This window comes from Oncorhynchus nerka, linkage group LG10 (assembly GCF_034236695.1).
Source record: "Oncorhynchus nerka isolate Pitt River linkage group LG10, Oner_Uvic_2.0, whole genome shotgun sequence".
Lineage (NCBI taxonomy): Eukaryota > Metazoa > Chordata > Actinopteri > Salmoniformes > Salmonidae > Oncorhynchus > Oncorhynchus nerka.
In genome coordinates, this window is record NC_088405.1 from 35,203,231 (window position 1) to 35,223,576 (window position 20,346).

The 20,346-nt window shown below is 41.7% G+C and overlaps 1 protein-coding gene across 3 annotated transcripts in view; it reads right to left on the minus strand.

The window, feature by feature from the left end:
- Positions 1 to 6,479: 6,479 nt before the first annotated feature.
- Positions 6,480 to 20,346, minus strand: part of LOC115135228 (KH domain-containing RNA-binding protein QKI) — a 109,273-nt gene continuing 95,406 nt past the window's right edge. The window contains exons 5-8 of one of the 3 annotated variants that reach the window (XM_029669697.2): positions 17,314 to 17,401; positions 16,354 to 16,641; positions 13,799 to 13,873; positions 6,480 to 9,705 (exon numbers count right to left, since the gene is read on the minus strand). In XM_029669697.2, the coding sequence (XP_029525557.1) occupies positions 9,689 to 9,705; positions 13,799 to 13,873; positions 16,354 to 16,641; positions 17,314 to 17,401 (468 nt within the window). In that variant the 3' untranslated portion in view covers positions 6,480 to 9,688. Of the gene's footprint in view, positions 9,706 to 13,786; positions 16,642 to 17,313; positions 17,402 to 20,346 lie in introns of those variants that run through there. The other 2 variants (XM_029669696.2, XM_029669695.2) reach the window with 2 other exon arrangements.

Here is a 20,346-nt window from a genome sequence, read left to right on the forward strand (position 1 = left end):
GATATATTTAAAAATGAGTGTAGGCCTTCTGTCGATTACAGAATATTGGAACAACTAAATCAGTTAAGTTATAACTCGATTGTGCAGTTACCACTATTCAGTGGTTCTTGACTAATGAGTATAATTTCTTTTTTTTGTGGATTATGTTGAATGAGTTCAATTGTTCAGCTACTGTTGATAATTCACCTGTGATTTGATGTCCCCCAACTAGATGGCAGCAAAACACTTAAAATAAAATAAAAAAGAAGTCCGTCAGCTTGACCCATTACAGAAACAGAAGACGTTTTTCTTCCTTTTACAAAAAATTGTTAGAGAATTGTTTTTGCACTGATTTTATTTATCATATTTATTATTTATCTTCTACTAGTATTTAAGACAAATGTTTATTGGCTAACTCAACTTTATAATGACATTTTGTTTTCTTTATCTGCTTCCAAAAATATCTCACAGGGCCACAAAAACAATTAGGGCTCAATTCCATCTGTATCGCCCCAAGTGTTACAGACAAGCACACTAGAAATGTAAAGGTCATTTCCTATTGAACCCTCATCTGCAGCGGTTACCGTGAATCCAGTCTCCGCTAACGCAGGAACATTGACTGTAAATTTCAATCAGGCTGTAACGCTGAATTTCCACCATCCAGATTGAATGGAGCCCTTCGTGTGTAAAAGACATGCAACTAATAGTATTTGTCTCACAGCCTGAAATCCAGAACCTGTTTTGCTAACATTCCGCTCTTTGTACTCCTTGTCATTGCAGAAAACACGTTTAGCAGGGCAAGGAATGGAATGATAGCTAAACAGACTGGGACCCAGGCTATTTGTCCCAGAGGAATCCTACTCACTGTTCCTCTTGATTTATGTTGATTCAGATTTGTGTCAGCTACATAAATAATAAGTCAAATACTATTTTATCTAGAGATATTGGCACAGCTTATCAGACAACAACCTCTGTCACATTTAAAAAGACAGCGATTTGAATCAAACAACTATAGCACACTAAAACCTCGAGGGGACCCACACCGCCCAGAAAAGTGCTCTTCTAATTTCTGTTAGGCTACTCTGCAACCACTCAAAGGAATTTGTAAGGACAGAGCGAGAGAGTGGGCCAAAAAAAATAAAGTTTCTATTAGAATTCAGGCTTTGCAGCTGTGGAGTTTCTGGGCCCTCAAAGTGAGGCAATAACATTTGCCATTGTTGCCAGGCTAGAGGGCTCAGACTTCCTGGCAACCCTAAACTAAATTACCCAGGCTTTTCTGTGGGCCTAGAAACGAGCTCTGTGTTCTGCAACAAAAAGGGCATTGAGATGAGGGGAGAGATGGCCTCCCCGGGCTCCTGAAAAGCCAACTCCGAGCCAATGAATGAAGGCAGAGGGCTCGCTCTATGAGAACCGCTGTGGGAAATGGTAGTGATGTCATTATGAATGCATTTCTGAATGTTTTTGTTGCTTACTTCTCTCTGCCCCCATCCCTGTCCCGAAACCCCCCCTCCACTGTGCCCTTCCTGTCTCATTTGGGCTCCATTATTGGGAGCCGACCAATGCAAAAAGAATATACAAAAAATAAGTTAAAGCCTAGTGCCCAGGACCTCAGCGAGGCACGGTCTCCGTGGAAACAGGAAAACAGTGCTGTGGGGCGTCAGTTCCTCTTTGAGACCAGTGTGGAGGACATATGAGATAGAGGAAAGGGTGAGAGAGAGGGCGGATCAGTAGGAATTTGGACACCTTAGAAAACAAATTTGTAAGCACTGATTTATGGGCCTCTTTCTTGAACAAAGGAGTTTTAAGTTGGATCCAGCCTGTGCTCACTCTTGGTTTGGAGATTAAGGACATATTCGTTCACTTCCCTCATTGAATAATGAATGCTACTTGTTACCACATGCCTGTGGAGAGAAATGAAAATGACCGTTTTTCCATCATTTATTGGTTGGTGCAGTAAAGAGAACCTGACATCAATAATGTTCTTATATTTCCATTAATTTGTATGTATTTCTCAGCATCTGATCTTCTTCCATCCTTTGTTGTTCCATGTCATCCTCTTCCACTAGTTTTCCCACATGCCGAAGGCCCCGCATGGTGTGATTGCAGTCATGTAAAATGCCCGTTTCCCCATTAATCTGGTTGATCACCCACCTCCGACTAAGGGCTCTATTCAATCAGCGGTACAGCGTGATAAAAATGTTCCCGTGTTAGCGGAGACTGCATTGGCGGTAAACCTCTATGTCCTCTCAATCTGAAATTACCGTTACATTTCTATCACGCAATCTATCGCTGCAGCGATACAGACTGAATAAAGATATAAATGTCCCTACGGGCAGGAAGAACTAACAAACAACATATTACCCTGTTAACATGGTCACACAGCTCAGTAGGTGGTGGTGCATTGTGCCAATCCCTGATAAGGCTGATTTTAATGAGGTGAAAACCAACAAGTGCCAAACAAAGGGCAAAACGATTAGATAAGCAACAAGCTAATTACTCACTCTCACAATCAAGTGGAGCTCATTCTCTCTTATGTGATGTTTAGGCTACAACATCTCCCCGCAGCCACGTTCAAATCAAGGGTTCGGCTAAATACGGAGAAGGGGAGCTCTGCCCGGCACACAGTACTACACATGTCCATAACAGTGTTCCATGGCGTTGTTTTCCTTCTCAATCAGATGCGTTTCATTTGCTTTGGTTGGAGAACACGAAGTGAGAAGGGTATTTTCAAACGGATGGAAATTAAACCATTATAAAATAAAATAGTGAACTGAACTGAATACAGAGCATTAAAAAGACCGCTGCATTATAATAACATATTTTAATAACCTTTTCTAAGAGCGGCCAGGGGACACATTTAAAAGACACTAACAGAGCTAAGAGTTTGTAATGGTACTATGGTATTGACTTGACTGACGCCAATAAGGTGCCGCAATGCATCACTTTTCAGTCTTCCCAACCGCCACCAGAAAGCTGACCAAGATCCCAGCCAGCGTCAACATGAAGGTCAAATGTGCTCTGGGACATACTAAGTTGATCCTGTGCAGCGACTGAACACCTCTCAGGACTCTTTATCCAGTCCCCTGCAAGCTTCGCTTTCCTCCTCACTGCCAGTGCTGTGCTGCCTACCCCTCCCTACCCTCCCTTAAGGACATTTACCTACTTATTAGACCCCTCCACACACACACTCTATTATGTTACGTTAGGAGTAGGACAGGGGGGGGGGTCTGCAGATTTTGATTCAGGGAGAACATTATTTCAACCATTCTCTGTAGATTCAGAACAGCAGTGGATGAGTACTTCTGTCTGATCGGATTGATCCCCACTCTGGGGCAGAATATTGGATGTATCACAGCCAGAGTCTGGTACTGTTCTGTTGAATAAAACAAATGGCAGGGAAAAGACAAAAGATTCTATTCAATCTGTATCGCTGAAGCGTTACAGATTCCACGTCAGAAACGTAAAGGTCATTTCCGATTGAGCCGACGTATGCAGCGCTCACCGTCGATGCAGTCTCCGCTAACATGGGAACATAGACTTTACATTTCAATCACGTTGAGCACAAAGTACACTATGATCACTGCATGGTTTCTGCACGACATGTAGGTTTCTGCTGGGAGTGGCTGAAGCAATTTACAGATCAATCCGCACAGCGGAGACGCCAGTATTCTGCTCTAACCCTCTTCTCCTCCTCATCCTCTTCTCCTTGTCTACCCCATGGCATGGCGGTGTTGCTGTTATAGCTGCTGTTGATCCATGGCATGGGTGAACTTCAACATTTTACTTCTCATTTCTCCTCCTCAGCAGTTAAAATGTGATGCCCAGGGAGCCTCACATGTACTTTAACACTCCATAATGGGAGAGAGAGACAGAATCCCACAACTCAATCAGAGATCTGGGTGCCAAGCTTTTTACTTCTTCTACACAAACACTTTCATGGCTCAACACCCGGTGGCAACACAAGATGCGATTTCTTCCCCAAAATAGCCGCCAGGAACCCCAGCACATCTTATCAACACAGAGCAGAGGCCCACTGCAGCCCAGGCAATTTAAACCCTGTGATAGACATGGCAATTCCCCTGGAAAGCTCCGGATTGGAGGATGAGGACCGGGGAAAAAGAGAATGAGTAGTGAAACAAGGAATGAGAACCCAGAAAGGGCGAGGGTTGTAATGTGCGGGTCTGGTTATGGACAAAGTATGTGTGTGTGTTTGTGATGGAGGGAGACTTGTAGACTAGTTGCCATGCTAAGAAGTAGATGTATATGGAAAATGTTGACAGGCGTAACCGGTATAACAATAACTTAACTTATAACAGCAGGTTGCTAGAGCAGAGGTGTTGTTGTGTGTTTTTGAGTAGAGAGAGACATTTGAGCATCTGAGGATGCTCCATTGACTTAAAGATGACAGCGGATAGTAATCACACAATTCCCAATTACATATCCTCCATGCCTTCCAATGTCAGATAGTGTGAAGGAGGGTATTGATTTGCACTCCACCTCACATCTGTACCACACTGTGTTCCTGTCCGCTTCGACATCAGGGATCGGAGATCATTTTTACCCCCTATTCGAAGCCCATTTTATGGTGTCCTTCATTGTATAAGATACATTATAGACTGGGTGGTTCGAGCTCTGAATACTGATTGGCTGACAGCCACGGCATATGACATCAACTCAAATCTCATTTTATTGGTCACATACACATGGTTAGCAGATGTTATTGCGAGTGTAGCGAAATGCATGTGCTTCTAGCTCCGACAGTGCAGTAAATATCTAACAAGCAATCTAACAATTGCACAACAATTGCCTAGTACACACAAATCTAAGTAAAGGAATGGAATAATATATACATACAAAAATATGCATGAGCAATGACTGAGAGGCATAGGCAAGATGCAATAGATGGTATAAAATACAGTATGTACATTAGATGAGTAATGCAAGATATGTAAACATTATTAAATTGGCATTATTAGTGGCTAGTGATTTCAAGTCTGTATGTAAGCTGCAGCCTCACTGTGTTAGTGATGGCTGTTTAACAGTCTGATGGCCTTGAGATAGAAGCTATTTTTCAGTCTCTCGGTCCCAGCTTTGATGCACCTGTACTGACCTCGCCTTCTGGATGGTAGCGGGGTTAACAGGCAGTGCCTCGGGTGGTTGTTGTCCTTGATGATCTTTTTGGCCTTCCTGTGACATCAGATGCTATAGGTCTTATGCTGTAGGTATCAGGCCGTATAATACGGATAGGGCAAAACGTTTATTTTTACTGCTCTAATTACATTGGTAACCAGTTTATAATAGCAATAAGGCACCTCGGGGTTGATTGCATATAGCCAATATACCACGGCTAAGAGCTTTGTCCAGGCACTCTGCGATGAGTCGTGCTAAGAACAACCCTTAGCCGTGGTATATTGGCTATATTGCTTAATTTATTATTGCTTAATTCACCATTTTGTCAACTCACTAAGCTCATTTCTCATTGTTATTCTGGTTAAGCCAGTGTTGAATATAAAATGTGGTTCTACACTAAGTAGTAGTTCTTGCAGTAATATTTCCTGAAGTTAAATTTGTTTATGACCCTTGACCTACCAAAATTGTGCCACACCCACCGCTTGCATTTTCCTCCATTTCCATAAAATTTCTAGGCCATTGAGATAGAGCTTCCTTCTCCTGGGATGTCCCCATTTTCTAGGACTCGATACGACTCCTCCGTGAAACTTCAGAGTATCCATAACAAACTATGGAAATATCCTTTTGAGTTTTTACCCTGGATGTAGAGGGGAGTAGCAAAGTGAAGTCAACAAAGCCACCCTGAAAAACATTGACCTTAGCATTTCATATTTACTTCCAACTTGGGTATTTTATGGGGGGTTTGAAATGAAACAAAGATTAATACTTTGGCCTAAGAAAATAAGTTAATGAGAAGTCATAATAGGATTTTTCAAAACTATTTCAAGAACTCTGAAATTGAGGGATGTTGCATAAGTTACTATTAAGAGAAGAACATGCTTATAAAATAAGCATCTGCTTCTGTTTGATTGAATCAAATGGCCAAATGGTCTAAGAGGCTATATTCCTTCATAGATATGGTTCATGTGTCATCTAACATTTCATAGCTGCAAACTACCACTACAGTATACAGATGCATGATAATTAAGCAATGACCAGAGGAGGTGTGGTATATGGCCAATATGCCATGGCTAAGGGCTGTTCTTTAAGAACGACGCAACACAGAGTGCCTGGACACAGTCCTTAGCCGTGGTATACTGGCCATATACCACAAACCCCTGAGGTGCCTTATTGCTATTATAAACTGGTTACCTACGTAATTAGAGTAGTACTAATAAATGTTTTGTCGTACCCGTGGTATACCATAGCTGTCAGCCAATCAGCATTCAGTGCTCAAACCACCCAGTACATAATAACTCCTATAGCCTCTCTTTCTAAAATGATGCAGTGCCCTCAGAATGGTAATAAAACAGAACATCTTCATTAATACGTCTGTTTGGAATCATTTATTAAATAATACTGGCTAAGTCTAACACGTCACAACAAAACACGGGAGGAAAGGAAAAAGTTAAATGATCTGAGTCAATAATAGAGATAAGACTTTGTCAAGGAGTCAATTTAATGCAGTGTTTCTTAATCCTGGTCCTGGAGGCCCAAAGAGGTGCACATATTTGCACTACACACCTGATTCCACTAATCAAAGGTTTTATGATGAGTTGGTCATTAGAGGAATCAGGTGTGCACCTCTTTGGTTCCCCAGGACCAGGATTAGGGAGAAAAAAAACCCAGATTTAATAAACTACAAAGAATCTCAAAATCGAACAAATAACGTAGCTGCTTTTGTCGTTTATGTAAGTCATTTAACAGTTTTTTTCTTCTTACACACATATAAAACAAGATAGAAAAATACATTATAAACTTGTAACAATGGCTGCAAATACACATATTGTTTTCTCATAGGAAATCATTTGGGTATGGTCGCACACCATCCATGGAGTAAATGCTAACAGGATCAGTTGTTCGACAGCATGGGGTCCTACAGAATAACACGCTTGATTTGCACACTCAGAAAAAAGAAAAACACCAGGTCAAGAATAATGCTGTCAAAATGGCACAGATAAAAAAAATCTCTGATAATAGCATAACAGTAACATTACTAAGGGATGGGAAGCCATTCTATATTGGTTCTGATGTCTCTTCACTCACAACCAAGGAAACCATTTGTTTGCTACCATTCTTTTATCACCGGTACAATTATATGTAAAATATTCATATTCGCCTCGCTTCAAAGTCAATCCATTGTCTTATATAATAATGACATCCGATAACAATGATAACACGTATCATATTAATGATTGAGAATCCATACGTATTCATCATTTATAATGGATTATAATCATATGCAATTGCACTGCAGAATCATTTCGCAAACATAAATACTGTAACTGAAAAGAAATGGCACGCATGAAGACAATCTGAGACACAGAAACTCTTCATACACCACCAGAGGCCATTCTGTTGCATAGTAAATCAAGAGGGGGATGTGGAGCAATCTTTTGGCGCAGACCAGGAAGTACACACAGGCTTTACAGTCAATCACTAGGTACCACAATGACATAAACCCTTCTCCTCCATTTAACACAGCACGTGTCGAGTCAGCAGTAAGACTACAGACCCAATACTCCTTTATAGGTAGTAAATCAGGAGGGCAGAAACAGACACGTCCTCATCTAATGGGATAGGTGGTAGAGAGATACATCATGGTAGAGGGATGTGGGATGTCAGCTCCACGGGTAGTGGGATGTCTATGCCAATGACAACTCCTACATAAGGCAGTCCAAAATGACACTTCTAACTGTAAAGACGATGCATGTCAAGATGTCCTTGTGTGTAAAACCTAGGAACTGGCATGAGTAGCATACTACTGGAAATAATAATTGGGGAACTCTGAGGCCATCCTCAACAGACAAAGACAACCGGAGTCTCAGGGGCGTCACAGTGAAATACTATAAGGCCAATAATTTTCTCAGTTCAGATACGAACTGGACATGTTACAGCTCTCTTTTATCATATATTTGTCCCTTTTGGACAGGGTTACCCAACTGGCCCGCGGGCTGAATTTGGCCCACAGGAGATTTTAATTGGCCCCACAAGACTGTAAAAACAGGCAAATCAGCTCCAAGTGATTTTAATTTTGGACATCTCTTCCAAAGTATTACCACGCGTAATAGAGTGATATTTGTGATCATATATAAATGTGAGCAAGGTTTGAAACTATTATGTTTTAGTCAAATATTACTATATTACTACTCTATGGAGCCACCAAAAAGAACTTGTGTACCTACCTAGAGTCACACTTAAATGATGGTGGAAGGAGACCTACTGTGTCTGACTAGTGTAGCAACAAGGCTGAGGTGACTGACTCCGTCTAAGGGCATCTCTGTGGCTGACAGACTGTGTGTACTGACCTGGCCTGCAGCTTAAAGGCTGAGGATGACACATTCAGATATCAGAAACCATAATAAGGCACTTTGTTGTTTTTCCACTTCAGTTAAATGCTCAACCCCGAAATCAAATGAAAGGTTGTTTTGGTCTTCACCTCTCCATCCACAGAAATAAAACAGGATTGTTTTCATGACATAAAGGGTTTAATTTTTAATTTCTCTTTACAATACTTGAAGATATAAAAGACTATGTTTTTGAAAAATAGATATTTCTCTTTGCCATGAGCACCCATGTATAATAAAAGTGTCTATTTTCTTTACATATGGTGTTCTCTCCCCCATTTTTACACATGTATCTACAATTTCAATACATTTGTACAGCAGATAGGCAAGCATGGCTTTTACATCCTAAAAAAAAACAGTTGACTGCAAGATCTTCCTTCATGGTAGAAAAACAACAACAATGCCAGGTAACGGGACAGGTTCCACCTTCTATACTTGATACTCTTTTTGACCCCTAGTCTCTCTTCAAGTCCTGCTAGAATGAACCCCCCTCAATTTCCATTTCATAACAGATTTCATAGAGAGTCAGTGAAGGGAGAGGGGTAATCAGTTGGCAAGGATATATGGGTGGAGAGAGAGAGAGAGAGAGAGAGAGAGAGAGAGAGAGAGAGAGAGAGAGAGAGAGAGAGCGACAGAGAGAGAGACAGAGAGCGACAGAGAGAGAGAGACAGAGAGAGGTGCATGCACTCTGCTCGGGAAGGCCTCACCGCGCTGCTATACATTCAGAGCCAGCTCCGTTACCATGACAGTGGGAAAGTCACCTGGGCGACATGCGTACGGTGGGTTTGGGCGGTCGGAGGGGTGGGAGGGTGCCGACCTTCTTCATCTTCAGTCCGGATGAGGCGACCAGCCGTTACCAGGGTGTTTTAGAGTGTGGTGTGTTTGGAAGTTGCCTGGCTGGGGACTCGTTCAGTGATGCTCAGAGGGGGCATTTCAGACCTTATTGCTTAACAATGATTCAGTGCAGGTCTAGAGCCAGGGTCAGTCCCCCTATTAAGCAGACAGGACAGGCAGGAGTGGCCTGCCAAGCCATTATAGTGTGTCCATTATTCGGCTGATGAGAAGCTGTGCCATGACTGACTGTAACAAGCCAAGGCTTTATGTGTTCTTTCTTTCTACCGGAGAACTGATCTGCGGGCAGGCAATGGCCAGGTCATCATGTGTGAAGAGTTCAGAGGTCAGAAGGTCAGGGGTTAGTTGCCAGTGGCGGCTGGGGGAAGGGTTAGGAAACAAACAAACAGAAAGGAGAGAAAAATAATAAAGGAGAGAAACAAAAAGGAAAGGAAAGAACAAAGATTGAGAGGAGATTAGTCTCGGCTAGTGACAGCAGGATGACAATATGATTTAACCAATCAGAGGTATACCTTGCATCCATTCAACCCACCATACGATTTCTCCATAACTGGGACTGACCAACTTACACGTGTCTCAATGTGTTTCCATATCTTTCACAACACCTTTGACCAAAGCCAGAGCGCTGGAGCGAGAACGTTGTGTAAAAAAAAGGAGAAAAAAAAAGGAATGCATTCTTTTGTTAGTATAGATACAGGACAATTCCTATGGTGGGTTGATTGAATCCAATAATTCAGGAATAACTCTTCATATATTTTAATACAGTGTCATAAAATCATGAAAGCATGATTTTACATAATATGAACGACAGCCCCACCCCCCCATAGCTCAAATGTTAAAAAGGAGGAAATTTAAATAAGACAATAACAGTATGTCTAATTGTTAGTAGCAGTCAAGTGAATAGACAGTAAATCAAGGCAGAAGAAAAGATCAAAATGAGATGGAGGAAGGAATAGTCTTGGACAACAGTCAGTAAAATGATTGTTAACTGACTGTTAAGAGTCATTAGAGCCCTTCAGAGGTTCAAGAGTCAAGCGGCTAGTAGTGATGGAAACAAATATTAATAAGTCTTATTGTTATAGAATAAATGAATTTAGAGAGGATACAATGAGAAATTCAAGAAGACCACATCATTGTGGACAAAATCATTTAAGGCCAAAACAGTGTGTATAGTTTTTTTTTACTCAATATAATTTTTTATTGCCTTTTTAAAGTATGTTTTCTATTTACAACAAACATGAAAATCCTTGCCTTAATGGTACAAAGCAACACTACATGGTATTTTCTAGAATAGCACACTAGCCATGGAAGTTGAAGCCGTGAGCATGCTAAAGCTGTCACTTCAGCCGGTACCCTCAGCTTAGGAGACAATAGACAATTCACAGGACACATAATATAAAATGCACTTGCATATAAACAATGAAAAGGTCCTGTCTTTTGTATAAAGCCCTAAAATATATTCAAAAATATAGGACATTTTCTAAAGTGGTTCTATAAAGCTGCTATGTGTCTTTCCTACAAATAGCCCTCTAGAATAATCCTGGCTATATCTTTGCAAAATACAAGTCAAATCTGACATTTCATATACATTCCTGCTTTATATTTTTAATATATATATTTATATATATATTTCAAGAAGCCACAAGTATATACTATTTTCTTTGCAACAACAACAAATAAAAAGAAGCTTACAGTAAAACGTTTAAAAAATGTCTCAAGGTGATTTGTTTCCTTCTCAATAAATGCATTCATACTCTGGCAATTTCTCACCCATAAAGTGGAACCCTAGAACTCTGTCCACTCCACAGTGGTCCGTTTAAGACTTCTTCAGCTTAGATCATACATGTATTCATTTACTTATTTCATCGTCTGAGGTTTGTCGTAGTTGTCACTTTTTAAACATGTCTGCCCTTCTGACTGGAGCAGAAGAGATTTTTTTTTTTTTTAATTTAAAAAAAATGCTTTTTACTTTTTTAAATTATTCAGTGCAAAATAAGTTCTGTGGCGTAAAGTCTCTCTTTTCAAACGAAGCAAAGTGCAACAGATGTAAAGAAAACAGAAAGGTGTGGCTTCTTCACCAGATTGACAAGAGGCTGTAAATCTTACTGTACTAAGAGTTTGAGAAAACTGTGTATCGTTGAGAGCGGTTGTAAAACGCTTTCAAATGCACTGTAAAATGTCCAGAGGAAAATCTAAATCAGAATATACTGTATAAATCTCTAGACCTAATTGATGCACTTATTTGATCCTATACTGAGACTGTTCAACATCTTTGCCAACATGAGCTGATAAAGAAACCCACATTTCAGATGCCATTTTACATCTGCCTCCTCCCCTGCCTCCATCAGAGACAGCCTGCCTCTAAACACACAGGTTTGACTGGTTGGCCTGCATTCAATCCACCTGCCTCATGGTTCACCATCCGAACCGCACTGAATCACAAATGTCAATCATATTATATTGTATTACCTTAATGTTTGGATAAAGTGTTGTCCAAACTTTTAATGTTGTGAAACTGTTAATCAGAGTATGGGGCCCAAACCTATGAAGAGGTAGATTAAATACAGGCCTTTGTGCAATTTAATCTGATGTTGGTTTCTCATTAATTAAGTCAGTGTTACCTATCCGTTACCATTATCAGATTTATTTTACTGTTGATTAAGGTTTGACCTTTTAGTAATAATATGCACTTCTTAAGGAACTCCATGTTACAGTTATTTTTTACATTACTTGTTTTAGGGCAGATTCGGCCTGTAATGTTTTCAGAGGCAATTCACAGTCTGCTCTACAGTGAAATCTGAATATCCTTAGATACAGTCTGTATAATATACTGTGTGTATCTGAACTTTGTTTTGTAAAGACAATCACTGACTCATTACTGTGACGGGTCATGTTGATGATAGGCATAAATACGTTTTCTTTTTAAGAGTATAAGGATTCAAGCAATGTCCAACAACGTATAAAGTGCGACACTATGACTGTACATGATGAATATACAGTGCTATATGTTAAAGAGATAATTCACCCAAATTACAAAATGGATTACTGCGGACACAGTGTCTGGGAAACTCAACCAAAACATGTGTTGCTGTGTCATACCTTGTCTGACTGCTGACAGGGTAAAGAAACCAATATGTTATTTTGTAATTTGGGTGAACTCTCTCTTTAATTGTTCCATATCATTTAGCAGCAAAAAAAATGTGATTTAATTAATTGGTTATTGAACTTTCATTTAATTTCACTGGATTGTTCTATTTCAATGTATGTACTAAAATGTAGCCTTATTGATAAATACACTGCTTGTCGGCTGTTTTCAATTGGCATTGGCATCAAATCCCCTGGCACATTGCAACCGTTTCCTTGATTAGGTACGAGTAATTATCTGTAATGAAATGTAAATGTGATCATACACAGTGTGTGTATGTACAAGGCACACTTGTTGTATGAAGCACTGAGGTCTAAGGATGAAAAAGAGAAGACACTGTAGACTACAGATCCCGCAAATTCCTAGTTGCCTGTGTAACTTCACACATGGTTCCTTCTCCAATAACTTCCTCAATTATTCTCAATATTCAGTAAGGGTAGTAAAAGTTCTGCATGGACTTTAAAAAAAGGAGGGCAGGAAATGGGTAGACTTCAGAGAGTAAAGGGTTTGGCAGTTGTGTTTGTTTACCTATCTGCAGAAGAAGCTATTTCCAGTCTAAAGCCCATTACGTGTCCACCCCTCTCTACTCATAAGGCCGCTGTTGAGACTTTTGACACTAAATAAACAATTTAATTTTGTATCTAAATTACTGTAGTAAAAATGGGAAGCTACTGCAGTCCAATTAGACAGTGAAAAACAAAAACAAATGGGACATGACAGGTTTACACCCACTTTTGTGTTGTCTTGGACAACAAAATGGGTCAGATTCTCCAAAAAGTCATTTCCGCAAACAAATAAATACAAATGGACATACTTGATCAATTATAGTGTTACATTATCCACTTAATAAGGAGTTGAAGACTTAAGTGCATAAAATTGCAAACTTCTCGTTCAACAGAGGGGGAAACTAAAACACAGATAATTGTATCTTCTTTCTTTTAGAAGGGGTCCATTATTTGTCATCAACATCATGTCAGATTCATAAAGTCATCGAAATAATGGAGTGGAGTAGTTTGTTTTAAATAATGGAGTGGAGTAGTTTGTTTTTTAAATGCAGGTATGCGTGTTTGTGTCTCTACCTAGATAGCAAAAGCATCATTATCCTACTGTGTTGTGGTCACTATTCCTCAGAATCACCTAAATAAACGTTCTCAGAGGCCAAGAGTAGGAAGGGGGTGCAGTATGTTGCATCACATCACAAACTGGGACGACTAGCTTAACAATTTGTACATATTGCAAAACAGATCAGGACCAACAGTGAGCAGGCATTAGCAATAAAACACAAAAGCATAGGAGCTAAACTAACCTCGGTCTGCGGTCACTATCCTTTGGTAAGGATGGACCCGCAGTTCGTGCCTTCGAACTTTAGTAGTCACTGCACCTGCTCGGATTGCAACAACATGACCAAAACAAGGATTAGGTCATTTCATCCTTCACCATTTCCATCAATTCAATTCATCATATCATAAAGGCTTATATATGACCAAACATCTAACAAAATTAGGAAAAATCATTAGAAATACATGTTAAGGCACAAATTATACTCATATATTTTGTTGCAACAAGGAGAAATATTGGACTTAGTAACATCCATGACAATGGAGTAGCATTGACTGTAAGGATCCATTGTTTACTCGAGTCCTTGCTACAGATTCACAGACATTAGGCATTTATGCATTCACACACACACACACACACACACACACACACACACACACACACACACACACACACACACACACACACACACACACACACACACACACACACACAGAGAGAAGGGAGCTTTACTAGTCACATAATCTCAGGTTGAGCATCAGGAAGTGCATCTCTCTAGTTATTCGTTTGAAATATAATACTGATCACTCACTCTCTGGTTAAAGCCCAGAGACGAAAGCTTTTAGGCACATTTGCAGTAATAAAAAAAGTAACATCTCTTATTAAAAAAAAAAGAAGAAGAAAAAAGGCAATGAATTAAGTGATTAGTAAAGCGAGACAGTATTTGTCGAGATTCTCAAGCCCGGACATAGCAGTCAGTGAAACGACATATACATGTGTGGCTGCGTGTGTACAGGATGCACATACCACCACACACACATCATGCATGGTATAAAGAGCTGTGCCTCTTTGGGGAGGTTGGGCCAGTGTAAACATCAGTAGTGAGGGGGTCTGTCTGTCTGACTGCTATAGGCCTGACTCATGGTTCGATATACTAAGAGGCCGTTGGGGAAACAAAAGTGTCTGTGTGTTAACACTTAGATCGAATGAGGGGCTCAGTAAGGATCCTTGAAATTATTTTAGCCTTTCGTGGGGAAAGCCACACCTATAGAATAACGGAAGGGAACCGGGAATTAGTGCCAGGAGTGTCCGGCGGTCCTTTGAGAAGCATCACCAGGCCCTATTCCCAAAGCCATTTTAGGACATTCCTTTTGAGTCGATACAAAAAAGCTCTATACTAAAGGGCCATGTTGTTCACTCACTTACTGTTGTTTCGAGTGGCTACACTTGAGCTGAAATAATAATTAGGTGATTTTATTTTAAAGACTGTCAGTGTTGGGACAGAAAGTCCTAAAATCCCTTTGTGAATAAAGCCTGTCAAGCCTACAGTAGATGCTTTAACCTCCGCACCAACACACCCCACCACTCCCTTGGCTCTGTAACCACTCTGTCCCGACCTCCGCATGTTACCTCTCCCGATGCCCCAGAGCCACACCCAAGAGAGAGGGTGACGGGGGACCCAGCCCCAAGGGGGGTCTCCAGCAGTGTGGGGCTCAGTGCTTATTCTCCCTCATCATCATACACAGATATATCATCATCATCATCAGGACAGGAAATCAAAAAGGGTTGATCAGTAACACACACGCCACTTTGAACAGACGTTCAAAGAGGAAGGGCTGAGGCTTCCCCATGTGGCTTGTTGTTGTTCAGAGAGGGCCGATCCTCGACCAGTCCAACGTGTGGTGGCGGGGAGGGAGGGAGGGGGAGGAGGTGTGTGTGTGTGTGTTGTGTGAGGGGATGGAGGGAAGGAGGGAGGGAAGGGGGTGTTTCTTTAAAAGGGAGGCCGGTTGGAGGGCTCTCCTCGCTGCACAGTGATGGGAAAGTGACAGGTCTGAAACCCCAGGTAGAGGGGCAGCTCTTCGGCCTTTGAGGACGCTGTATTGGTTACACAAGAGAGAGAGACAGGGTGAAATCTTCGCCGGGCTCCGCCGCTCCTCGACCTCCACCCCCCGCCCCTCTCCTCACAGTAACACTCCCTCTCCCTTCACCCAGACACACAGTTGGAGGCTTGGTCCACTGCACTGGGCAGAAAACTGGCTGCTACGGGCTGACACGGTACAGACGGACTATTTAGAATGTGCTCAACCCAATTGGACAAGCTGCTGGTGGCATTTCGACGCATTGATAGCAGTTCAGGTTTACACTGTGCCTTTGGGAGCATTCTTAATGGAGTCACGTTGTGTTGGTAATATGATATTTCTAATCTGATTTTCTTAAGTGGCTTTTTCAAAGCTATAGGGCCACGTGTGTATGCAGGGACCGGGAGAGAGGAGGGTAAGGACCTTTTCCCAAATAAAACAGCTCCCTCTTATAATTCACATCGAGCCAGTGGAGCACTTAACAGCCTATTTATTTATGCACACATTACTTAAAGGGCTTTTTAGATGAGAGAAGTGTCTCGTGACAGTGAAAAGAAAGATGCAGTAAAGAGCTGGAATGTTTTTTTCTGTTGCTGACTGGGTGGGGGGGGGATTATTTAGGAGGTGTGGCGCAGGATCAGCGTGGGGGCGGGGTTCCACTGGCCATGGGGGTGGTAGTGTTGGTGGGGGGCTGCGGGGCAATCGCAGGGGCACGCATTCTTACCTAACACCCCGCTGGAGTCGATGGGGTACTCCAGGATGGAGGTGGCAGGGGCCAGCGTGTAGGGGTAATCGTACGGCGACGCGTATATGAGGCCTGCCTCGGGACCCTGGGTCATGACGCCCGGGTGGGGCGAGCCGTTGGGCATGCAGGTCTGGATCTGTCGGATCAGGGGCATTAGGGTGGGGCCGGCCGGGGTGGGCGTGCGCAGGGCATTCTGGGGCATAGGGGCGGGGCCGGTGATGATGCGGGGCGCCTGGGCGTTCGCTGCAAAAGAGAAGGCAAGGGCAGCTGGAGTGAGCGGGGAAGCACAGGAGGATGAGGTGAAGAGAGGGATGTGTGGAGAGACAGAGAGGGGAAGAGAGGAGGGAGAAAAAGGAGGAGACAAAACAGAAGTTAGCATCTATCACACATGTCATAGGACACAAAGCATATCAGATAAGTCAGGAACAGGAAAACAAGCTACATAAACAAACTGGTGGACACACTGGCCTTAGCTTCCACTACACAGCATTTAGCGCTATGTGAGAGAGCTATTCAAGGCTGGTCTCCATTCATCTCCAGTATTGAGTTAGAATCTGGCACAGCAGTGCTGGCCGGGATTTGTTTAGGACAAACACCATGTGATTGGAATGACGCACGCATCTCCCTCAGCGACACAAAATGGACGCCCAGTCATAGCCAGACCTCCTCTCTTCCCCCCTTCAAAGACCTCGACTCGACCGAGTGCCACCCAATAGGAGAATGCACCGAGGGGAATGCTGAACGTTGCCAAAAGCACCCTCCGTTCAGTTCAGCCACTGTGCATGGCACCACACAACGCTCTTCACTTGTTGTGAGAGAAAAGGAGCAGCTTGAATTACACCCATGAGCTCCCGGACACACAAAGGGCTGTTCTACTGTGTCAGTCAGAGTCCGCCCCGCTCCGGGGACTGGGAGGGGGAGCGGTGATGTCATCCTTACGTGACTTGATGTTGGCGTCTCGGTAGGTGCCGTTGAGGATGGCCAGTTCCATCAGCTGCATCCTCTTCAGGCTGTCCTCTCCCTCCGCCTGCAAAACACAGACAGACAGACAAAACCTGATGAAGGTCTATGGAAACTGAAATGTCAATTTAATGGGCAGATTTATTTGGTATGTGAGACATAAAGATCACCAGTGTGCTGGAATTACAGCAACACATATTGAATGGCGACTCACGTCTGAACACACGTGGATCACACTGCATAATCTTCTGACAACCGTACACAGTCACTAAACACACACACACACACACACACACAGACACACACACACAGCATCCAAATCTACAGAACAACCCTAAATGGTATCCTCCCAGACTACACCACAGAGATGCATAAACTTTCCCACCAATTTAAACTATCCAAATTGTTGAATTGTTTCCTTTGTGCTCCTTTCTGTGTACTGAAGCCATTGATTGGCAGTTTAAAAAGATCCAGCAGCAACCCAGATCTAGATTCAGCAGCAGCAGGGTAATCTGCCATAGCATCTTTAATATTTACATCCACTATAATCGGCTCATCTGCCAGAGTAATGAATTGGAGGAGAAACACTTTGTTCATCAGAGTCCAACTTTTTCACATCAGTACGATGTTTAATCTCAACGCCTGGAGCAACAATTAACTTTTGAAAATGTAACGCAAAATGTTCCCTTTATCAGAACTTTGATTTGGGAAAATGCGGTAAAGAAGAGAAGATGAGGGGAAGGAAAAGGCTTTGACCTGAGATGGTACATTCTCAAGCCCTGTACTGTGTGTGTGTGTGTGTGTGTGTGTGTGTGTGTGTGTGTGTGTGTGCAGTGTCTATAGAATCACAGTAAAAGTACTTTCGGAAAACAATCTGAGCCGAGTCTCAAATCCCCAGGAGCCAAAAACAACAAATAACTCAAAGGCCTCCTGTATCTAAACATCAATACTTGAATAAGTGTCTGCAGTGATTAAAAGTCTCTGAAGAAAAAGCACTGCAGGACTAAATCACTCAGACTCTGTATTTAATCAACAGAGTGTACTAGTTCTGTCCTAGAGTGGTAGTGGTATGTTCGATTCTCTTTGAGCAGCAGCGTAGCATCAATGTGATGTGTGTGAGTGTGCTTTTGGGATTGTTTAAGGACAAAACAGTGGCATACTCCATGCCTCTCCTCTTATATCCCTCAACACATTAGGGAGGTGTGGAGATTTTTCAATCTTGCACAATGGAAACCAGTGTGGATGTGCAAGTACTTTATTATCTAAATATTGAGGGTGTGTGGGGTGACGGAGAGAAACAAAATGGTGCAGTTTGAGGCCATGTGGCAGAGAGTGATGCAGCTGGAGTTTGGGGTGTGAGCATGTGGGTCTGGGTAGGTGTGATGCAGTTGTGATGTAGTCTCACATATATACTGTATATATATATATATATATATAGTATATATATATATATATACACATACAGTATACATATATATATACTGTATACATATATATATATTGTATACATATATATATACTGTATACATATATATATACTGTATACATATATATATACTGTATACATATATATACTGTATACATATATATACATATATATATATATATACTGTATACATATATATATATATATATACTGTATACATATATATATATATATATATATATATATATATACATATATATATACTGTATACATATATATATATATATATATATAAAGGAAACTAGAGTGAATTACTATTGGTTTCTATTCTGCTTTAAGCTTGTTTTTGCTGGCCTTGGCCAGTGAGTGGTGCTGTGTTATCACTCATATCAGTGAGTCTACGGTGTCCATGGTGAGAGTCTGTTGACCATGACTGTCTGGCCCTCCCCTCTAGCTTTCTGTTTCAATGGCAGTAGCCAGGAATTGCAGAATTTTGTACCAGAACAGAGTAAATGGACCGTCCTGGGATGTTGAAATGAATGCCCAGACCTTCTCCATCAGATACTGAACAGATGGCAAAGAGCAAATTGCAATGAACTTGTAAATCATGACAGTCAGTGAGAGCCTGGGACCTGAACTGGACATTCACATACATCAACAGTCAAAGGACAGAGGGGTACACTTGCTAGAACGTTCTCGCAGATCTGGTAGGGGCAAAGCATAGCTCTGTGCCCAATTCGCAAACACTGTTTTTTTTTTGTTTCTCCTGCTGTTAGATGCCAGTGAAAACTAGCTAACGGAAAGTACAAGGATACCGGTAACAAGGGATTAACACCGGACTGTAGAGGGACCGCTCTTCACATTCCCCAGAATGGTTTCTTTTTTTTAACACAATGTAGCACTAATGCAATTCCACAAAATACACAACATGCGTAGCAGCAACAAAAAGAATAGCACATTACCCAAACGGGTTGTCGCATGGAAGCCTTTAGTTTAGTGTATTTACTTCACACAAAGTCACCGTGAATTCAAAGCACACGCATAAAAAATAACACTGCCGGACCGCGCACGAGACCAGAATGCAGTTTAGAGTTCTCATCAGAACTGAAAATTCGATCCCAGTCCGACCCAAACCCAATGAGCTGAAGTCCGAACCCAGGCCTCATCTGACATCACAGAAATTAAATGTGCCCCAACCCGAAAAAAAGCCAGATTTGTAGAACACAGTTAACTGTAGTGATTTAAACTGGTATTGAGAACTGCGCGGTGGCAGTGGAGTGAGTAGACAAGGAAACAGCCATTGTGCCTAGAATACACGCAGAGAGAGGAAAACTCACCTTACTTATGGTCAACTGAATTATGAAAATATTAGATTAAAGTAGGCATGTATCAAATTCTTGCCTAAATTGAAACTCCCAAAACCATATCCAACCGTTATACTAATTTAAAGCAATAGTCGTGTGTGTTCACCTATATTATAATTTCAGCAAATGTTTGATTTGGAAAGTGCCATCGCGCTGTGTTGATACAGGCGTGGGGGACTCGTCTAGATAAATCAATCAATATCCGATTTTTGTTTATTCCGG